Source organism: Labeo rohita, chromosome 9 (assembly GCF_022985175.1).
Source record: "Labeo rohita strain BAU-BD-2019 chromosome 9, IGBB_LRoh.1.0, whole genome shotgun sequence".
Taxonomy (NCBI): Eukaryota; Metazoa; Chordata; class Actinopteri; order Cypriniformes; family Cyprinidae; genus Labeo; species Labeo rohita.
This window is the reverse complement of record NC_066877.1, coordinates 6,740,329-6,763,719: the sequence shown is the minus strand read 5'-3', so window position 1 is coordinate 6,763,719 and position 23,391 is coordinate 6,740,329. Positions and strand designations below refer to the sequence as shown.

Sequence of the window (23,391 nt, the reverse complement as noted above, 5' to 3'; positions counted from 1 at the left end):
CCCTTGAATTCTTAATACTGTTTTTTACCTGAATGATACACTTTTTTTGTGTGTGTTTGTTTGTTTGTTTAATGATAGTTGTTCATGAGTCCCTGGTTTGTCCTGAACAAACTATGTATTTTGTATGATTCTCTTATGGTAAAATAACTAACATTTTTCATAATTCTAAAAGGGGGATGTAAACTTTTAACTTTACAACAGAAGAAAAGAAAACATTTAAATTTTAGTATTTCACAGTATTAATGATTTTACTGTTTTGATAAAATTAATGACGACCTTTTTATAGTAACAGAGGAAACATCTCTGCAGATATGGTGGGTGACACCTATCTAGAACAAAAATTATATTTTTCGTTCAGAAAATTAAAGTTCTTATTTTCATATCACCAACTTCAAATAAAAAGTTTTTATACTTTATGAAAGTATTTTTTGTTGCCTTCATGTTAAATTGAACTGAAAAACAAACTACAGTAATGAATAAACACTGTAGAGAATATTATTCAATACAGAAGCACTAAAAGGCATCACAGCAATGAATTTTGGGAGAAACTGTGATTATGTAACAATCCAAAAATCCTTGTTGATCCTAAAAACAGGCTTCGCCTTGCAATGCAAGTTTCGTTTTACCTCAGTTTCATGGTGCAGTGTGACCCGCATGTGATCTTATGCAATTTACTCTTGTATCTAATTATTCCTGCCCAGCAGGACAGATGTGTTTATTTGCTCAGCCTTTAAATTGTTACTGACGAGATTTATGAAACTATTAAACTAATGGAAAGTCCAAAGGGTGACTGCGTTTTCATTAATGTTATTAATGTGCTTCTGTTACCATAAACACAAGAGCTCTTAACTCTGAAGACTGTAAGAGTCATATGCAAATTACAGTATTCATTTCATAACGCTCTTAGAGAAACACTTCATTATGTAACTCAAGAAAAAAGTTTATCTTCATTTCTTTTATACTAACATTCGTTCCACCTGGGAGTGATCAAGGTCTATGAACAAGAGACCAAACCAAATCTGGCACAGAAACAAATACCAGTTACAAGAAAGAAAAAAAACAACCCAGGCTTATGTAAACCAGATCATTACTCCATTTTCCCCTCCTCATCCTCTTGTCCTTCCTCATAGTGGCGATACTCTGGCTTCAGCTCCCAGGTGCTCTTATGAGGCCCTCTGGAATTATACACGCCGATCTCTCTAAGAATCTCCTTCAGGTAAATCTAGACAAAGAGCAGATAGACAGGGTGAACGTATGCCGCCATAATATAATCATACATGCAACTCTTCATCACATCTCTCTAACAACTTTGTGAAAAGTGCTAAATTCTTTATTTAGCCTCGCTAATGTAATCTATTCACTAAATGGCAAGACCACTGTGGGAAGTAACAATTATCTTACTCAGTTCTGTTTAGTTTCTTTTAAGTTATGACTCATGTAACTTCTATCACATTTATATTTCGCCAATCCTACAGGGAGACAGAGGCAGCAGTCAAGTGGCAGTTATTCATAGGATCATCAAAAGCTCACTTAACTATGATAATATAATCAACACCAAGACCTTGCAGAATATTTGCGATTTCTTGCTACTTGGTGTATAAGACAGAGAAGCAACTGAGAAGATCGATTCATAATTACCATTAAAGGGGTCGTCGGATGCTAAGTTCACTTTTACATGTTGTTTGAACATTAATGTGTGTTGGCAGTGTATGTACAAATCTACCCTATAATGATAAAAATCCATGCAGTGGTTTTTAATTAATCTGTAAAAATAATATTCTCTTTTTAAAATTGAGCCATTCTCAGATGCCTGTCGTTGTTGCGTCACACCAACAGAGGCCGCTCACACGATATTTGATTGACATGAGCATTTTACCTCAGATCAGCTGTAACAGTCCGTTCTCTTTTGTTTCGATGCCGGAGCACGGATGTAAGTTAGACAGGAATATCTCAGATTGAGTGATTGAAGGTGTTGTGTTGCTGGATGTAATAATGAACATAGTGGTCGTCATTTGCGCCCAACATCTGAGCTGCTGAAGATGAAGTGGATTACGTTTGTGAAGGGAATGCGCCTTACAGCAGAAGTGAGTATAAGGGGTTTTTTATGAATCTTTGCAATCGTCTTTCCTAATAATGTGCTAGTTAGCAAGTTTAGAGGCTAAACACGGCTAAATGCGGCTAAAGTAAACAGGCTCGTCACTCCGCAGAGAGAAGAGAGGGGCGGGGCGAGCAGAGCTCATTTGCATTTAAAGCAGCCACGACCAGAATGAGATGATTTTTGCAGAGCTGATTTTGGCAAGGTAAAAAGGGTGTTGTTTTACACAACCATTGAGAATTTTTAAACCAAAGTATATTAGAGACTTTTCATTAAGACCCTAAAGAATCATATCAACTTGTGGAAAATGAGCATTCGATGAACCCTTTAACAGAACAAACATCAGTTTTGACAAACCCTTGCAAAAGAGATGTGCACTTAAAGGGATGGTTCACCCAAAAATGAAAATTCTTTCATTAATTGCTCACCCTAATGTCATTCCAAACCCGTAAGACCCTGTTCATCTTTTAAACACAAATTAAGATATTTCTGATGAAATCCCAGAGCTTTCTGACCTTGGACAGACAGCAATGCAACATGTTCAAGGCCCAGAAATACAAAAAGTTCTGAGAGTAATTAATAATTAATGAGTAAATGAGAATAATTAGTGACAGAATTTATTTTTGGGTGAACAATCCCTTTAAGTATATTCTTTTAAAGTGTATTACTTCCATAACAAGTACTATTTTTAAAAGTACACTAAAGTGTACTTCTTTTTCAGAAAGGGAGGCACAGGCTCTTTATATAATGGCACTGTTTTCACATTCAACTGCCTTTAGCTGAATAACTTACCACTGGTTGTTTCGTGATGTCCACCAGGTCTCTTATGTTGTAGTACTGGTGCTTCTCAAAGGCAGAGAAGAGCATTTCCAGAACCTTCTGCTTGTCAGCTCTTGCACGCTTACCTTCCTCTTTCTTTCTCTTCTCATATTCCACCTGAACAGAAGCATTAGCAAACCAGAGCATTCGTTTGCTTATTCACTTATACACACACTTACATTATGGCTGTGGTTGGACACAGGTTTGTAATTTGTTGTGATGGCTTTCTCAAGCTTCTGGGAAAAACGAAGAGGTTTGGTGGATTCTTCAATCTGGAGCCTGTGAATAAAACACACATCTAGATGTTCAAATCAAATGCATTTGACAAGACTGAAGTATTGTGATCAAACTTTGCTTTACTTTTTTAGTTTCATGTAGCTCTCGCTGACTGCAGGTCTGCACTCAGCTCGCTGCACAACCATGCCTTCAAGAGCCAGCTTGTCTGAAAAACAAAAGACAGCATAGTTCACCCAAAAATGAATTTGTTATTATTATTTATGAGTTAATAATGTTCATTTCTTGGTGAATTATTCACTTATTAAAGGAATAATTCACCTAAAAATGGAAATTTGCTGAAAATGTAATCACCCTCAGGTCATCCAAGATGTAGATGAGTCCGTTTCTTAATCAAAAACAGATTTAGAGAAATTTATCATTACATCACTTGCTCACCAATGGATCCTCTGCAGTGAATGGGTGCCGTCAGAATGAGAGCCCAAACAGTTGATAAAAACATCACAATAATCCAAAAGCAATCCACATCACTCCAATCCATTAGTTAATGTCCTGTAAAGTGAAAAGCTCCATGCTTGTAATACACAAATCCATAATTAAATGTTTTTAAAGGGTTACTTCACCCCAAAATGAACATTTTGTTATTAATCACTTACCCCCATGCCGTTCCAAACATGTAAAAGCTTGTTTGTCTTCTGAACACAGATTAAGATATCTGATGCATCCTGACAGCTCTCTGACCCTTCCATAGACAGCAATGTAATTAACACGATCAATGTCCAGACACGTAGCGAGGAGATCGGTAAAATAGTCCATGTGACATCAGGGGTTCAACTGTAATTTTATGAAGCTACGAGAATACTTTTAGTATGCAAAGACAAACTTTATTCAACAATTTGCCTCCTCCACGTCACCCTTGCGCCATTTTGGAGAGTACTGTTAATTACACATTGTTGTCTATGGGAGGGTCAGAGAGCTGTCAGAATGCATGAAAAATATCTTAATTTGTGTTCTGAAGACGAACAAAGCTTTTACAGGTTTGGAACGACATGGGGGTACGCTCTTAAAAATAAAAGTGCTTTAAAAGAAGAACCATTTTTGATTCCACAAAGAACCATTCAGTCAAAAGTTCTTTAAAGAACCATCTCTTTCTTTCTTTTTATAATCTGAAGAAACTTCTTTCGCCACAAAGAACCTTTTGTGAAACAGAAAGGTTCTTCAGATGTTAAAGCTTTATGGAACCATTTAGACAAAAAAGCTTCTTCTATGGCATCACGAAGCCCCTTTATTTTTAAGAGTGTAAGTGATTAAAGACAAAATTTTCATTTTGGAGTGGAGAAACCCTTTAACTTCAAACCACTGCTGCCGGCTAAAATGCCACTATCTGTAATGTTGCTTTCTCCAGTGAATAAGTTGTCTAATCTGAATCAGTAGAAAAACATGCACAGATCAAGCAATGTTTACAAACAAAAACAAGTTTCAAAACAGTTCCAAAAGAGTTCCAAAAAACAAATATGTGAGTGGATTTTGTGAGATATGTGAGAGGACAACAGAAGATGGACGATTATGTACTATGGACTCATATATTGTCCAAAAGCAACAGTTCAAAGTTGATTCGCCTTGAAGGTGTCATGACATGTGAAATCAAATTTGACTTGATCTTTAGGCATATAAGAGGTCTTTGTACCATTAAAACATCCTGCAAGATTCATAGCTTAAATCGTCCTCCTCATTTTAAACTAAGAATTTATTTAATTAAGCTCTAAAAAGGTTATTTGGATCCGAGGTGCCATGGGTGACGTCACCCTGGCACATTAAATAGCAATTACAAGTAAACAGAAATTACTATTTTCTTGTCTACACTGGATACAGTACATATGCGCGTTCGCTTTCTGACACAGTCCACACGCTCAAGTCTGTCGTCAACTGAACAAATGGAGTGAAAGAACATTCACTTTGACGCGTTTGGTTTGAACAGCTCGTTCACGTCTTTGTACAGATATCAGAAGGATCCCAGCGTAAGGTAAACGAGGATAGTTTATTTTTAATGACATCCCAGATCGTGTCTGAGGATTGATAAGAACGTTTTGTTTTGTAAACAAGGAACAGTGTCATGGAGAATTCACTAAGAAACATTTGTTGAAAGATGAAGCAGTACTAGATCTGACTCCAGCTGCATCACAAATGGTAAGTAAATTATTTCATAATGCTTTGTCTGGAATGACCGTTTTATTTTGATTATATTGTCAAAACACATGCAATAGTGATGGGGCGTTGATACTGTTTCATATGCGATGACGTTGCCAATTATAACAGTGGCTGATTATTGAGAAGCCTTAAATGATCCGCCCTTTAGAATGAGGGTTGAAAATATGTAATAAATATGTGGAAAAACCTTTATTAATATTGTAAGTAAACCTCAAGGATATTAAAAAAATATTTTAAAAATCCATGTCACGACCCCCTTAATGATGGATTTCCTTATTAAAGCACAGCTTTTCTCTTCACAAGATGTTAATTGTGGATTATTGTGATGATTTTATCAGCTGTTGGACTCTCATTCTGACGGCACCCATTCACTGCAGAGGATCCATTGGTGGGCAAGTGATGTAATGCTACATTTCTTCTACTTACATCTTGGACAGCCTGAGGGTTAGTACGTTTTCAGCAGATTTACATTTTTAGATGCACCAGCCATGTGTCATGCATTACACACTCGCACAAAGGACAAGCAAAAAATCTGTTTAAAAATATCAAAATTCTGCGAGCGAAGCTAATGGCTTCACATTGTGCTAAAACATTAACACACTTCAACAGCAAGCACTCTCTAATAAAGCGTCAGCACGAAACCCCTCTTTCAAGCTGACAATTGAAATACTGTGATTCAGGCAGGAGTTTTTATGGCGCTACTCTGAAGTGTTTGACTTTTGCATGAAAAACGACACGGTCAACCAGCCACGAGTGATGAGTTTAATCAAACCCCAATGAGCCTCCCTCCTGCGGGACGGCATTGTGCTGCGGCACGCTCGTTTGATGGCACGCCGCGAAGTCGGCCTAATGGTTTAGCTAGCTTCTATTGATTGTGTTAATTGTACAGCGGTGCCTGTAATACCTTGTGGTTATTGTCCCCGAGGCCTTTTAAAAGGGCAGGAATATTTCACTCACAAAATCCATCAGAGCTGCACTAATGCGCACAATTATTGGCAATTATTGCCAGATGAGTGTTAGAGCACTTGTTGGAGTAACTCCATAAAAACGCCCACTTGTGTTTCACAACTTCAACAAAGCATCCATTTTCCTCGCAATTACCTGGAGGCTATGAAGAGGGGTCAGGGCAAAGAGAGACCTCAAAGTTCGCATCTCCTCTGCACCGTCCCTCCCCGAGCGTCACGTGACTCGCGCATCTTACAAGGCCTGGTAACGTTACATAAGTATTTCCACACAGGATTCATATTTAAAATCAGCCCGAGATGCATTAATGCTGGCTCTGAATGGAGTAGGACTGCGTTTGGGGGTGGCGCGAGTTGCTCGAATCGATGGTGGGCAGCAGATCCGATGCTGAGATGATAGCGAGGTTACGGGGGTCGGCCTTCCGCCTCCTCACAAGATCCCACCAGTTTGACTTCCTCAGAGACGAGAGCAATAACATCCCCAGCCCTCAGAAGGACACAACCTCTCCATCTCCACTCACACACCCACCTGCAGGCAGAGCTTCAATCCCCATAGTCTCTTCATCAGCGCACAACAGCAGAGAAAGAAGCCTTTTCAGCGCCTCAAGGTCTCAGCGCTCACCTCGGCGCCTGTTGATTGTGATCGTTTCCAAACGCACCTAGTATTGCGCACGGTCCAAGCGCCTCATTTTAGGACACCGCAGCATTTAATTTATGCTTTTCAATTAAGATTTTTCATTAGCCGACGGAGCTTCAACCTCATTCCTTTCAGCTCTGAAATTTGTGGAGTGCCATAAACACTGAGAAGATTTGCCAGAGCACAATAACAGTTGTAATCTTTTTAAAGGACTCTGAGGGAGTAGAGAGAGATATTTTGGGATGAGATATGACAGTACAATAATAATAAGCCTCAGAGGCTTTTTAAATCATGTCTGTGGCACAATTTCCCTCCGCTCTATCTCTGCCGGCTTCATTTCCACATCTGCTTTGAAACGCCGTGCACTTGATATAACACTGTTCAGGTATTGCAAACATCAAGCAAGGGTACTTTTTTTCCAGCTGCCAATCTCACAAACAACAGCGTGTATGGCAGCCCCTAATGTATTTAGATACTTAAGTCGCAATTAAAAATGCATGAATTTCATTGCATCGGTTATGAAAGCTTCTCAACTGCTCTCGAGGTGATTCTTAAGGCTAATATTATTCAGAAGCAAGCATTCACTGCCTGGTTCAATCCGAAGGGCAGATGATTTGAGGTAAATGCTTTTAAGGGTGCAGGGTATTATTGTCTCATATGTGGCCATTTGAACAGCCATACGTATCTGCCAATTTATTCTGAATCAGAATGTTTCCATGACAACAACATAAAAGCTAAATTCCTACTTAAGAAAATTCAGCTGTTAAGCCTGGGAGAAAACAAACAAACAAAGAAAATGCACAAAGGTAAGGATTTTTTTCACACTGACTTTATTCCAAGGTAACTTATCAAATAAATTACCTTGAATTGCAAGGATGCACCATGCAGGATGACAAAAAATTACAGAAAATTTCCTCACCCCTTTGTCATCCAAGATGTTTGTCTTTCTTTCTTCAGTCATAAAGAAATTTAAGAAGTTTTCTGAGGAAATCGTTCCAGGATTTTTCTTCATATAGTGGATTTCCATGGTGACCGCGAGTTTGAACTTCCAAAATGCAATTTCTTCAAAGGGCTCTAAACGATCCCAACCTATGAAGAAGGGTCTTATCTAGTGAAATGATGGTTATTTTCTTAAAAAAAAAAATACAATTTATAATTTACTATGCGTTCTGTTTCAAAACAGTTAGGTCGAAAAACTCCCATCTCATTTTCTCCTCCAGCTTCAAAATTGTCCCATATCGCTGTTTTACCTTTTTTGTAAAGAGCGTTTGATCTTCTTTGTACGTTCACTTTGTAAACACTGGGTCGGTACTTCTGCAGCAATGTAGGACGATTTTGAAGTTGGAGGAGAAAATGAGATGGGAGTTTTTCGACATACCCTTAAACTGTAAATTTCTTAAACCATAATGCATAGAGCACACTAGACGAGAGGAGCATTTTAAGGTTAAAACTATATAAATGGTCAATTTGTTTCAAAAATGACCCGTCGTTTCTCTAGATAAGACCCTTCTTCTTTGGTTGGGATCATTTACAGCCCTTTGAAGCTGCATTTAAACTACATTTTCGAAGTTCAAACTCGGGGACACCATTAAAGTCCATTATATGGAGAAAAAAATTCAAAAATGTTTTCCTCAAGAAACATAATTTCTTTACGACGGAAAAAAGAAAGACACAAACATCTTGGATGACAAGAGGGTGAGTAAATTATCAAAATTTTTGTTCTGGAAGTGAACTTCTCCTTTAAGACTAGTATGGCTTAATATAACATAAATTATGTTTCTTACTGAAATATGTAGTAGAAAACCAATGAAAGGCTTACGTTATTTATAAAATCCACATCATTTCATGCATATTTTGGACTACGCGGCAGTGTTGCCAAGTCTGCAGTTTTTCTGTGGAATTGGGCTACTTTAACACTGTTACTGTGGGTTGATTTGCATGTCTGTGGTTTAAAGCAACCCCAATAACGTCATATTTAGCCCCAGCTAAATAAGGGGAACCCAGCTAAAAAATTGTGTATTTTACCGCTCTGTAAATCGACTAGGCTAGTCTTAAGTAGCAAATGGGCAGGTTTTGTTGTGAAAACCTGGCAACCCTGCTATGGGGGGCGCCATAATTTCAATGACGTGAAATGGCTGCACTCTGTGAACCTCTAGCGCTACCTGTTGCTATTTTTAACTACAAAACAACTCCGAAAATTTTGTAATTTGCTCCCACAAAAGTTTGTAATTTGCTCCCATAACTTCAGCTGTATGCTAGTTTTAAGTAAACTGTACTAATACCACATTGTACTGGTGTTTTGTTCCCTGTTTTGTAGACATGATTTAAAACGAGGGATTGAATTAGTACAAAGTAGTCATGATTTCTCCAAAAACGGAACAATTAATAAAATGTGATCGATCATGGGAACAAAGTTTTAATTTGTGTTCATCCATATAATCCATACAGTACATCTATCATTTAAGGCTAGTTTTTCATTAAATGTTTACTTTCCCTGCTCAAAAAACAATAGACATCGTCACAGAATTTGTAATGGTTTTACTGGTTATAATGGGACTTGTACTGGTTTTAATGGAAACTGTAATGGTGCCCACTGGTCTCTACTGGTAATTGGTCGCCTTTTATTGGTGGCTTGTTAAAACCTTTAAATCTTAATGGAATACGTTTCAAAACACACTACAAGAATCCATTTTTTATGGTTTTAAGAGTTAAAAGTTCATTTTTAATGTTAGTTGTATTGGAAACCATTAGAATTTCTGTGATAGTTTCTATTGTTTTGTTTTGTTTTGATTTTCAGCAGGGTCAAAACGTGTGCTTAAGCTATCATCCTTAGGACTTTCTTTGCTATTCTGTTTTGTAATGCATGACTTGAGTGTCCAAATAGTTTTTTGGCCATTGTAGATTCATGAATATGCATAACTGATTATGAATCTGGCCACAAAGCACAGCATTTGCTCCACTTTGCCTCCGATTATTGTCAAGCCGTCATATACTTCTGCACAGTTCAATTAATATCCCCTATCCATGTGCTCTGATCTACATTTGCCTGCTTGTGCCAGTCTGCCACCGATGAACTGAAATCAATTTGGGCCTCTTCAAGTTGAACAAACAAGTGCGCTAATTAAAATAAAAAAGATAGATGAGAAAAAACAGGTCAGCCACCCACTATTTTCTCTGGCATAGTTAAACCCTGTTTGCAATTCAAATGCAGATGAATAAACCCAGTAATCGCATGATGATTAAACCGTGACCGAGCCATCGCCTATAACAACTATAATCAGTCATATATGACCATAATGAACTGTCACTGCATCTGTAATCAGATGGCTATGTGCATGGGCGGCAAACACTTTAAAAAAATGAAGAGGAACATGGCGTCGGTGCCGGGGGTGCACAGACATGCCATTTATGACATCACAATATGGCAAAGGCTTAGCTTTTGAATATTAATTAGGTGATGCTCAATTTTGAATCCAAGACACTACAAACAAAAACAATGGTTGTTTTTCTGTAAACATATAAAAACTAAATGTTATGGAATAGTGTGTTTAATTATAAAAAAATGGTGTTCGGTAGTGACATTCTTTAAAGTTACACACAGATTTTTCAGACTTTTGAACACATTTACCTCAAAATGACGGGGCCTATCTAATCACCATGTAGCTATGAGAGAGAGGGACACAGGAATATTTCCTGATCATAAATGTAGGGGTGGAGTTAAAATCAGTCTCAACCAATGGACTAAAACACTGTTTTAGTAGTGACATTAAAAATGCAGGACAGGTATTTTCCAAAACAGCAATGGAATAAAACATTTTTGTAAGTTGAAATTTGGGGTTAGGGTTCGGGACAGCCACCTCCTAATAAAAATTACACAATAAATGATGATTTTATATCTATTAAGCTTACTGATATTTTAAATATTATTGTGGATTTCAATAGATAATAAAAGGATCTAAGTAAACATCTAGGATTTGAATATTGAAATGCTTTTAAATGTGTTTTTTTGATTGTGGGACAGCAGTTTGCACCAATTCTGTAGAATTGTCCATAACTTTTGCCTGATTTAATGCAACATTTTCTTCCTAAAATGTGTTCAAAACCCCTGTTTGAAACCATTTTGAACCTGGTTTTATCCAATGTTATTATCACTTCTTAATATTAAAATTCTAGCATATTTAATTAGACAATGCCTCATCTGCATATTTAAACACAACATTTCAGAAAAGCTATAATACAAAAATGTTTGCGATTTTTAATGCAATTAATTAACCAGTTAGTTTTGGAAATATTGTCCTGTCTTAATTTAATACAATCTGATTCTTCACAAAAAAATAGGCTTGTGTGACATCAATTTATCCAGAGATCTAGTTAGCTATAACGATCTGACACGAGTCTGAGACTGTGCCACTGTTCAAACCTCATCCATATCAAGTAAAACTGAAGTGATTTAATAAATCAAAATACCAGCTGTCAAAGTGCGTACAACAGAGGCAAGGACAAATTTGCTTGCAAAATAAAATATGCAATGATGCAATATTTTTAAATATTCCTTGAGTGAAAAAGTGAGAAGCACGTGTGAAAACATCCAATTTAATCCATCTGATGAATATGTAAAGCCAAATCAACCTCAGCACTTGCAGAGTGAATAAGCCTCCACCCCGTCTCAGCTGCCGATGACGTACGCGCAAACAAAATTCATCCCAGAAGGGTCCATCTCCCCTGTCCTGGGGCTACCACAGAGGTGCCGCCATTCAAGAATGACTGACAGGCTGTCATCGCTTAGTGACATCACTGAGAAAAATATCAGTGATTTTTGCTGCTGTTTAAGGGCATGTCTACTTTGTGACAGATGAAGACTCATCCCAAGAATTATATTAGGAATATCGATTCTGGGTTCTCAACCCTTATATGGTGACACAGCACTGTGCATCTCGGTTGCATGTAAGACTCCCTTAAAGACGGCTTGGGGCCAATTACGGGCTCAGTCCCCATGACTTAGGCTTAGGCGAAGATGTAGGCTTCCCTGTCAAAGGCTCCTTCTCGGCTGCGCCGACAACTGGGTCATTGCGAGCACCTCAAAGCCTCTCAGAGAGAGTGAGAAAGCTTCAATGCATTCATCCCTTTTGATATGAAGACTAGGGAATCATTTACATAACTACACCTACACTGTACTCGATCCAGCTCTCGTTTGGCGATAAAGCTGCCAGTTGTCGGCACATCACACGGACGGCTTTCCAAGGCAACATCTTAACACGCTAGACGCGAAAACATTAACATCTCGCACTCATCGGAGGGAGTTCATTATGTGGGATCCCTGTGATTCGGCCCTCTCGGGGAGTTCACGTGCCACCACCCAACCGAGGAGTCCTTTCATCAGAGGGCAGCAGCGCTAATTGCCGAGCCAGAGCCAGAGAGGCGCTGAAGTGGAAAGGTGATTAAATTCAGCCTTTAGAGCGGAGGGCAGCGAGCGAAATGCTCGCTCTTTCCGAGCCCACACCGCTGACGCAGTAGAGCCCACCCTTAACACCCCTCCTCCCACTGCGAGTGCATGCGCGCACACATATATGTGTGCGTTTGCGTGGCTGTGAAAGGCTCAGACACCGTTGGCAGCGCACACGGCTCCCGCGCTCCATGCCAGCGCCGCTCAGCTGCGCTCCTATTTGTCCGCCCGCCCGCTCACGCGCGCACTCCCCACACACTCCGCCAGGCTGGGTGTGAGGCACGGCATGGAATGGAACCTCAGAAGGATGGAGAGTGAACTGAGACAGATCAATCCGGACTTGCTGCAGCCCAGCAAGAGCTTCAAGAAACCTTCCTCCGGCACCATCACCATCAACGTGGGGGGCTACCTGTACGCCGCGCAGCGCCACACCTTGGCCAAGCACCCTGGCTCTCTGCTGGAAGAGATGGTGACGGGGAAGAAGCCCGTGCTGCACGTGGACTCCATGGGTAACACCTTCATCGACCGTGATGGGCCCATCTTCCGGCACGTCTTGAACTTCCTCCGACTGGGTGAGCTGGTGCTCCCTGACGACTTCAAGGAAGCTGAGCTGCTCCGGCGCGAGGCCGACTTCTACCGGCTGAGCGAGTTGACCCAAGCCCTGCAGGACTGGGAGCACCAGCAGGCCGCGCAGCGTGAGCCCGCCTTCCTGGAGGTGACGGACAGCCACGAGCGCTCGCAGGGTCTGCGGGTCTACTGCAGCGAGAACACCTTCATCGAGAAGGTGAAGAACCGCCTGGTGCAGATCTCCAAGAGCCGCCTGGACGGCTTTCCGGAGGAGTTCGAGGTGTCGTCCAACATCATCCAGTTTCGGCATTTCATCAAGTCGGAGCAGGGCTCTCGGCTTGTGCTGAAGCAGGACAGCACGTTTGTGTGTACACTCGAGTGTCTGAAGCTGGAGACGGTGATGCTCGCTCTCAAAGGAGGCTTTCGCCTGCTCACCAGCCTAGACAGCAATCGTGGATCAGTGGTTCAGTGCGAGGCTCTGCATTTTGTCAAGTGACCCGAGCGGAGCCGTCGCCATGAACCACATGACCTGCTGAAAACCATCTTGCGTCAACAAACACCAGCGTCCTCAACCGAAAACCTGTTCTGGAATACTCTACGCTAACCTGCTTCTACACGACAGCCTTGAGAAACCTTGAGAGATGATGTGTACTGTGCTGTGGGGTTTTGTTTTGGTTTGTGTTTGTAGTCGTCTTCGGTTCACAGGTGTTTTTACAGAAAGAGCAACAGTAGATGATTGTGATGACAATGAATCTGAATTGCAGAGTACTGCAGGAATCTAAAGGCTGAGTGCAGCGATCATTACATTTGTGCGCAAGTTTTGTGATTTCTGGTAACGTGAACACGTAGTGAACAACAGGTTGTAATTTTGAGTCTGTGAATGTCTTGCACAATAAAGCCACATTATAATTTATTCGAAATACTGTGGAAATGTTTAGAAACTGACTGTGACTGTGGTTCATCTTCTAGGTGACAATCTACACTGACAAACACTACATTTGTCTGTGAACTGTGGAATGTACGCTGGGCTGTATAAATAGAGCTACGTTTATTTTTTCTTATTTGCTGTGGAGTCGGCTTGTAAGAGAGATACTCTGTCCTCAATTGTAAGTTTGCAATATTATGCAGCAAAATGTGACCTAAAATTAAATTTCCTCCAGCATTGATCCAAATTCGAATGGGTTTGATCATTTTTAGAGCACGTGGCATACATACATCTACCACTGATATTTCAGCACGTGTGCACTGATTCATAAACAACATCTGATGCGATTCTTCTGCGTTCCCAGAAAACTAAACACACTCATTTAGCCCAGTAACAACCGAAAAGAAATGTATTTAAAGTGCAGTAACATTAGTCAGAACCAGAAGCCTTACGGTGGAAAAAATATCAAGATCAATCACCCTGTGAGTTTTGCAACAGAACATTCAGAGCGCTGAGTAATTCTAAAAAACAGCACAGCTCCACACGCAGCTAAATTCAGTTACGGTCTAAGTCGGCCGCTTCAAACATATTCAAAGGCAGACATATGGTTACACTCACTTTGGATTAGCCCACATCTCCACACTAGTACCCATCTGTTTTCATCAAACTTGTCATGCAGTCCCATTAAAATGATTCTGAAGCACATTTCTAACACTGGGAAAAATGAAACACCTTCAATCTCCACGGTTTGTCGTGTGGACATCAAAACAGGGTCCTTTTTAATTGCAGATATCAGTCATTCATATTTGATGAGACACGGCAGGGCTTATTAGCCGTCGTCACCGGCTGATGTGTTTCTAAACCGCTGCCAGCAGGGGACTGGAGACCTGCGGGAGGGTGCTGGTAAGCGGGAGCATTTATTTCAAATGGAAGAAACCCATTAACAGCTGAAATATTCATGGATTAGTCTCACATCCAATTGTTGCCAGGCAAATGAGACTCCTACATAACAAAAAAGAAGCCAAAGATTCTCATCATGTGCTCCCAAGGAGGCATGACTAATGGCTGCCTCTCAATTTGATCAAAATTAATGGTCAGGCAAACATGTGACTTCAAGGACTCGTATGCCCTTAAGAGACCAATTTCTCAGCCGCACCGAGAGAGAATAGAGCGAGAGCGAAGAATAAAATTCCTGCTAATGTACTTTTCAAAGTGCGAGCATGAATAGCGGCACACCGCCATGTTAGAGCGACGTCAAATGGGCAACAGTCAAGGCCATCTGTAAAAGAAAAGCACGGCAAATCAAAGTTTCAGAAAGAGGCGGAAAAGAGAAAAATGCAGGAAACAAAGCTTGCATATCTTCACGCCGACTTCTGATATTCAACAGGTATTTATCAAACCAAACCTACGCGTCTATAATATTCAGATTCTGTCATTATGAATGCCAACCAAATGCACTAAACATGTTTACATCCCTAGAAAAACAAGCTTCTCAACCCCCAACATCCAGCCTTGATTACTGCGGTCACATGACTCTTTTGTGCGAGCTGAAAAGCGCCATCTCTATTTAAAGCCACAAATGGAAATCTGCGCTACTGTATGTACAAAATGAGCTTTTGCGACTTTCAAAAGAGTAGTGTATTCTTCGAGTCAAACTTTAACCTGGCAACAGGCTTTAAGTGGCCGTGTCAATCAAGTCAAGCTGCCTCTTCAACCTATCGTTGTGAAGGACTTAATAAGTAAGAAAAAATGTTCAACCCTGACAGCTTATCAAAGTCTCAGCAGCTCCTCCACACCTGGCGGCACCTGGTCCATACGCTGCTGCTGCTCTCTGACAGACCGAACGCTCACAAAAGAAATGCAGAGAAAGCTTTTACAGTGCAAGTCTTTCTCTGAAAATGAAAAACATTCCTATTTACCAAATGATAACCCAAGACTCATACACAAGAATACCCGCATTTTAAATCAGAGCCAAGGACAGTTTGAATCCCATGCATTACACCTAGGGTCACTAAAGGTCAATAAAACAAACAGATCTCCAGTTCAAAGCCATCGCTAAGCATGCACACCCTCATTGCGGAGGTTTTGTTTTGCCCTTTACGACAGATTTCAAAAACCTTGTCTCTCTGCTATCTGCCTGCACAATGACGTGACCTCCATCCCTCAAATAGTCCTCTTCAATACTAAAAAGGAAAGTAATACCAAAGAAGAGTGTTTATGCTTTGCATTAGCCAATAGAGAGCTTTTCATACCCCGAACCATTTCAATTCATAACTTACTGAGAAAAAGACACTGTTACCCTTCCACCCCCAGAAAAAGCTTTTAACTGTAACAAGTAGAGCCTCTATTCATGGCCAACTTCTGTGGCCAACCTGTTGCTTAGCAACCACTTAATCAATACCTGGGGCTTGTGAGCGCTAAGCAGACAACTGGAAAAAAAATCATAAGTGAACAAAAGCGCACAACACAATGATTGCAATTCCATACTTAGCCTTGTGCGATTTTTAGTAAGGCTTGAATTATTATGCTGTGCATATGAAGCACACTGTACGACGGTGACCTTCATCTTCAATCTTTATAAAAAATCTTCCAGAGTGAAAAAAAATAATAATAATTATATACATTTATTTTGTGCTAAGCACACTACAAATACATTTACATTTGTATGTGCTTAATAAAAATACCCTACAATTATATACTATAAATTGGTTTACTTAAAGTCTGCTAAATTAGAACAACTACTTTTTGTGCTTAATGCACTTTAATTGTGCGGAAGTAGTGCTAAGGTCCAACCAAAGTTCTTTCATGACAACTCTAGCAAATTTTTAGCATAGTAATGAATTTGACAATGTTAATGTATTTGATCTTGGTGGCATAGATATGTTGCTGCTGTTGGTTATTGCTGTTGTTGTAGATTATTATTGCTGCTGCAAGCAAGTACAGGAATATGCTACTGCCAATACATACACCAATACAGTGCTGTGAGTATTTAACAAGTAGCGTATGTAATAACCCGTAGCAGATCTATACAGGTGGAGCTGGGGAGGTGGAGGGTTTCAGAGGAACTTTACGAACTGTTCTAGACAGTGCTTGAAATAGGCTGGTACGCACCGGTACGCAGTACTGGCACTTCTGTATTTTAGCGTTTTGCGTACCGGCACTTTTGATATGTTGCCAGTACTCAGAGTCACATGGAGTACTGGCACTTCTTTTTTTCCACTTCAAGCACTGGTTCTAGAAGATGCTAACCAGCCATTTAAATGTAAAGCAGCAAGCTCATTGGCTGCGTATGCAGCATGAACCAATCAGCTTGTGCCAAGTCGTTTAATGCTTTGAATATCATCAGTTTACAGTAACAACTCATCAACCCATCAATCCATCAGCCCAAAAACCCAACAACCCGTCAGCCTGCGCCATCTAGAGTTTTATGACAGAACTTGGCATATATACTAAAGTATATTTGATTGTGCTGAAGTGCAACTATTGCAAGTATACTTCAGGTACACTTTATTTAGAGATCATATAATCCTTAATAATAGTGATATTAAAACATATTTTAGGCATAATATTAAGAATGTGCATGGTGCAGTAAAGAATTACTCCAAATAAAGTGATATGTCAGTAAATATGTTAATGAATTTGAAGTACACTTAGAATGAAATAAATGGATTCAAAATTAATTATGACATGTTTTTTTTTTTTTACTAGGGTTTCACTTTGCAGTGGTAAAGTAATCTGATAACCACAAATTTATACAATGTACAATTTTTGCAGCATTAAGTAATTTGTTTGTCCAAAATAAACAGTAAAATGCTGCAAGTCATGGTACATGAACTGCTAAACAAAACTGTACATACAGTAAATACTGTAAATTAATATTACAATTTTTTTATTTGAAAATGCCATTTATTTCTGTGATAGCTGAATTTTCAGCATCATTACTCCAGTCTTCAGTGTCACATGATCATTCATAAACCATTCTGAAATGCTGATTTGCTACTGAAAAATATTAATTATTATTATCAATGTTGAAATGATATGCTGCTTTATTTTTGTGAAAACATTTTTTCCTGTATAAAACAGCATAAAATAAAAATATTTTATTTTTATATTTTATAACATTATAAATGTATTTGCTGCCACTTTTAATCAATTTAATGTGTCCTTGCGGAGTTAAAATATTAATTTCTTTCAGAAATTTTAGAACAGTATTATGTTGTTGCATCCTGTTGGGTACAGCAAGGCTCCTAAACTCCTACAATTCTATTTAAATTAGCTGTTATAAATTGATTCGATTTTTTAATGACTGATGCTGATATCTAGAGTACAACGCAAATATATATAATAAATAGGGCTGTCAGTCGATTACAATTTTGAATCTAATTAATTACATTATGTTTCAATTAATTAATCTAATTAATCGCAAAATAAAATTAAGTGTGAAAATACCCACAAAAGATTAGAAAAGAGATCAGAAAGCTATTTTTGTGTTAAATGAGAAAGTGTCAAGTAGAGATTACAAACTGTAGTTTTAGAAAGAAATATTTGATTTGATTTAACATAAAATTAATTACACAAACATTTAGTAAACATAAACTATGGAACAATAATGAAGATAATTTGAGAAACATCTCAGTACTTTTTGTTCATAAAATGAAAGTTATGGTAACCAAAACAGCTTTGTTACCAACAGTCTTCAAAATTCTTTGATGTTTCACAAAAGAAAGTTTTGAAATGACATGAGGGAGAGTAAATGATTACAGAATTTAATTTTCTGGATGAACTCTCTTTAATGTTTTCATTTTTATTTTTTGTGTTTATTATTTTGTTTAATGAAATGATACTCTAAATAAGAAACTAAATCTGCCAGCAGGTGGCGATAAATGCCTTTATGATTAGTTCAAACAACTGATTCATTCAGTAAAGAAGTAAATGGCTATCTATGTGAATGGGCCTTTGAATCATTGATTCACACAATTCATTCAAAATGCACATTCATTCAGAAACTAAACATCGCTGTGTTGCTCGGAGACGCACAACAATTCTGCTATGGCTTTAAAGGTAATATGGTCTCTGCAAAATAGAGCAAAACACAGAATATTGTGTTTAAAATATAACACAATATCAACTTCTGATATACTGAACTGTTGTATAAATCACAATTAAACTTGTGATAGATCGGGACAAAATCAGCACTCCTGTGATATTGCTCTTGCTGCTGGTGTGATTTCGCTTATCATATGATATAAATATGAGACAAAAACACATACAGGGGCTTTTTTTGCAATAATATCTTGAATTTTAGGGCATAACTGCATTTATAGAGTTGTTGCCCTGCATCATATTTGTCAACAATCAACTGTATGAAATATAAGATGATGTACAGGTCTGGTGTACTAATTAATGTACTAATTAATTAAGTTAAAGGAGAAGTCCACTTCTAGAACAACAATTTACAAATAATTTACTCACCCCCTTGTCATCCGAGATGTTCATGTCTTTCTATCTTTAGTCGTAAAGAAATTATGGTTTTTGAGGAAAACATTTCAGGATTTTTCTTCATATAATGGACTTCATTGGTGCCCCTAATTTTGAACTTCTAAAATGTAGTTTAAATGCGGCTTCAAAAGGCTCTAGATGATCCCAGCCGAGGAAGAAGGGTCTTATCTAGCAAAACGATCGGTCATTGTTTTCGAAAAATAAAAATGTGTATACTTTTTAAGCACAAAAGCTCGTGTAGCACAGGCTCTGGGATGCGTGTCCTTGAATGATTCGTTCATTTTGAACGGATCTTTAATGTGACTCATGAAGAACGAGTCGTCTCGGTGAGTGATTCGTTCAGTCACGCATGCGCAACATCCTATTAGGTTCTGTACTGGAATTAGTTCACCTGTTTCGAGTCTTCGGGTTTTTCGAGTCGTTCATTTATCTTATGGGGCTGTCACGTGATGAACAAACGACTCAAACCTGAAAACTTGTCAGATAAGAGGTGAGGTGAGCTAATCATAGACTAAAGACCCAGGTAAAAAATGAATTAATCTTTTCTGTTTCTTATAGCATAGTTTTGTCTTGTTTGTAGTGTGATCAGCGTTTGTGTAAGCAGTAAATGTGTTAGGGAAGTAACACGTAACTTTTTAATTATATGTTGCTAAAATGAATGAAATGACTTGAAAAAAAGATTTGTTCATTTTGCTGAACGAGACTCTAAGGTCCAAGTCGTTAAAATGATCCGAACTTCCCATCACTACTACGAATCACGTCTAAGTTCATCGTCTGTACCCCGGCTCAAAAAGGTAGAGAATGGCGAAAAACTCCATCTTATTTTCTCCTACAACTTCAGAATCGTCCGACATCATTGTAGCTTTTTGTCTGTAAACAGCGTTTGACTTACTTGCACTTTCTTAGTCTTTGTGCGTTCGCTTTGTAAACACTGGGTCTGTAGTTCCGTGTGACCTTTCAATGTAATAAATAATATGTAGTGTCGTGAACGCGCATCTCAGAGCCTGTGCTGCAAAAAGTATACAATTTTTTTTTTTTCGTAAAAAATGACAGATCGTTTCGCTAAATAAGACCCTTCTTCCTCGGCTGGGATCGTTTAGACCCTTTTAAGGCTGCATTTGAACTACATTTTGGAAGTTCAAAATCAGGGGTACAATTGAAGTCCATTATAAGAAGAAAAATGCTGAAATGTTTTCCTCAAAAACCATAATTTCTTTACAACTGAAGACAGAAAAACATGAACATCTTGGATGACAAAGGGGTGAGTAAATTATCTGTAAATTGTCATTCTGGAAGTGGACTTCTCCTTTAACGTGTTAAAGTGACAGCCCTAATAATAAACTTAATTACAACAGTAATATTTACACAAAATTGCTGGGAAAAGTAAGTGAGCAAATGTGTTAAATGAAATTGTATTTTGCACAATAAAAATATTTTAATATTACCCATTAACAAAGCTGTTTTTGGGTTTTGGAACTAACACTAGATGGAATGATTAATTCGGTCGATCAGCCAAGTACAGGCACAGTCATTGGCTAATGCCGATAATTTCAAAACAGCCAAATACCATCCAGTTATTTGTACTGGCAGATGTACCGGCTTACTGTGTATAAATAATGAGAAACTAGCAACTTAACTGTTTGCTGATCTTCTTATCACAGGTGATACAGCTCTTTACACCAGTTACTATTCACACTATCAGAGAGCGTCGTTATCCTCACCTGAAGTCTCCGTAAAGACAGCGAGGGTCTGACCGCCCACCGTCTGTATGGTGAAGGGATGTTCTCTAGGGGAGCGCACAGACGAAACCTTCTCCCCAGAGCACTCCACCACTGTCAGCTCCTCGTTCAGAGTGAAAGACACCTGAGGAAACCATCAATCAGCGTCTACATAAGCAATAGCACATCACATCTCCCCACAGCCCAAGGTCAGATCATAGTAATTATGCAAATCAGCGCTGACATCTTAATAAAAGATGAGGAGCAAACAGTCCAAGTCTTTAAAAACATTAATAAAACTTACCGCCGTCTTCCCTTGAGCTCTAGAAGAGATTAAAAAGCATGAGAGGAAAGATTTCAGACTAAATGTCTATTTTGAACAAGGTTTAAAAATAGACCATACTTTCCAATTTTAAGTTTGCCTACTTCTCCACGTCCAGTTGCTTTTGCCCACTGCTGGGAAAGATATTTGGGAACCTAGGGAAAAGCGAATACGACTAAATTTAGCTATTTGTCTGCTCATATTTGAGTACTGAATAATTTCATTATTCAACTGCATGTTTACATTTTCTCAGGCAAATGTGAGTGTAAACTTGATGATACATATAGTGTGAGGTTGCTATGGCATTGCTGTGCAGTTGCTAAGGTGGTTCTTAGTATGTTGCTATGGTTTTCTGGGTTGTTGCTAACTGGTTACTTACTTACTAATCTAAAAAAGGATCAAAATATTTTTAAAAACACACTAAAGTCTCAATGATTCTGGTTCTTGAATGCATCTTGGCTTCATCCTTCACTGTAAATCTAAGACATCTGATCACCATCACACCTCTTTTTATAATGCCTCCAAATTTGAGATAAAATAGATGTGAGTGGGTACCACTATTCATTTAAACAATTAGACAAGAGCAACAGAGTTGAAATCACTAAAGACTCTGTGACAAATGGAAATTTCGAAAACATAAAAAAATTAATGCATGTTGAGTGACACACACCATCTTTTTTTAGTATGGATGATACATAAATAATTTTGAACAATTAAATCCGGTTAACAAAATTTTAACTGACGTCCATGTTTCCTTTTAATCTTGCTGTTTACATCTCACCTACCCATGACTACTAAAACTTGGGCAGGTTTAGTAACATGATACGTTCTGGATTTCAAAAGACTTTTTGTACTTTTGTAGCACAAAATCGGAAAAATATATATCAGAGTACAAATAACGCGACGTTGATTCATCTCTCTGCAGAAGAAGTTGGTTAAGCGCAATATTTTTATTCTCCAGAGTTTGTTTCTCCAAATGTTCAGCACCAACACCGACTGACTGACTGATAAACCACCAACCTTCACCAGCCACACTCCCGTGTTTTGTTTGGCTCTAGTTAAATCGACGTCTTGGCCTTTGTCTGACATGACTGGAGGGTTTGTGCTATGAACAAAAAAGCTTTTACTGAACTACAGTAAGTTAAAAATGTTTTTGGTTATTGAAAGGCAAATCGCTATATATGTAGTCAACATGAACAATTTAGCTCATGAACCTGCTGGTCTTCTGAAAGACTTATACATCTATTTATCCCCATCTAGTGGCCATGTGAAGAAATTAGAATTACTTTACATTGCATCCATTCGAAGATAATCTCAAAATAGTTATTGACAGAGTTTTTGAGTCGTTTTTGAGCATTTGAGTGTAGTTTAACCAGCCATGTTCAAAACAGTTAAATGTAATTAATTAAGTGGCATACAGAAAGCTGAATAAATTTTCTATTGATGTATGGTTTGTTAGAATAGGACAATATTTGGAGGGTGCAAAAAAAATATATATATATATATTTGCACCCTCCAAATATTGTCCTATCCTAGCAAACCATACATCAAGTATATATATATATATATATATATATATATATATATATATATATATATATATATACATATAAACTTAATACTCTCAATATTTTAAACTCAATAGTTTCTCAATATTTTGATATACATACATACATATATATATATATGTATGTATATCAAAATATTGAGAAAGCCGTCCATGTGAAGTTCTTAGCAATGCATATTACTAATTAATTAAAAAAATTAATTTACAAAATATTGTCATGGAAAATGATCTTTACTTAATATCCTAATGATTTTTTAGGCATAAAAGAAAAATTTATAATTTTAGCCTATACAATGTATTTGTGGCTATTGCTAGAAATATACCTGTGCTATTTATGATGGTTTTGTAGTCCAGGGTCATATATATAACTATAAGTATGTTTAATCTTAATAATC

The 23,391-nt window shown here is 38.2% G+C and overlaps 2 protein-coding genes across 2 annotated transcripts; one reads left to right on the top strand and one right to left on the bottom strand.

The window, feature by feature from the left end:
• Positions 1-591: 591 nt before the first annotated feature.
• Positions 592-22,651, bottom strand: gtf2f2b (general transcription factor IIF, polypeptide 2b). Its single transcript, XM_051119909.1, has 8 exons — positions 22,450-22,651; positions 21,511-21,584; positions 21,412-21,430; positions 21,111-21,252; positions 3,275-3,356; positions 3,094-3,193; positions 2,888-3,031; positions 592-1,222 (listed from the first exon to the last, which is right to left on the bottom strand). The coding sequence occupies exons 1-8, from the start codon at positions 22,516-22,518 to the stop codon at positions 1,088-1,090; spliced, it is 765 nt and encodes a 254-aa protein (XP_050975866.1). The 5' UTR covers positions 22,519-22,651; the 3' UTR covers positions 592-1,087.
• Positions 12,194-14,137, top strand: kctd4 (potassium channel tetramerization domain containing 4). Its single transcript, XM_051119908.1, has one exon. It carries the CDS (start codon positions 12,685-12,687, stop codon positions 13,459-13,461), a length of 777 nt encoding a protein of 258 aa, XP_050975865.1. The 5' UTR covers positions 12,194-12,684; the 3' UTR covers positions 13,462-14,137.
• Positions 22,652-23,391: the final 740 nt, after the last annotated feature.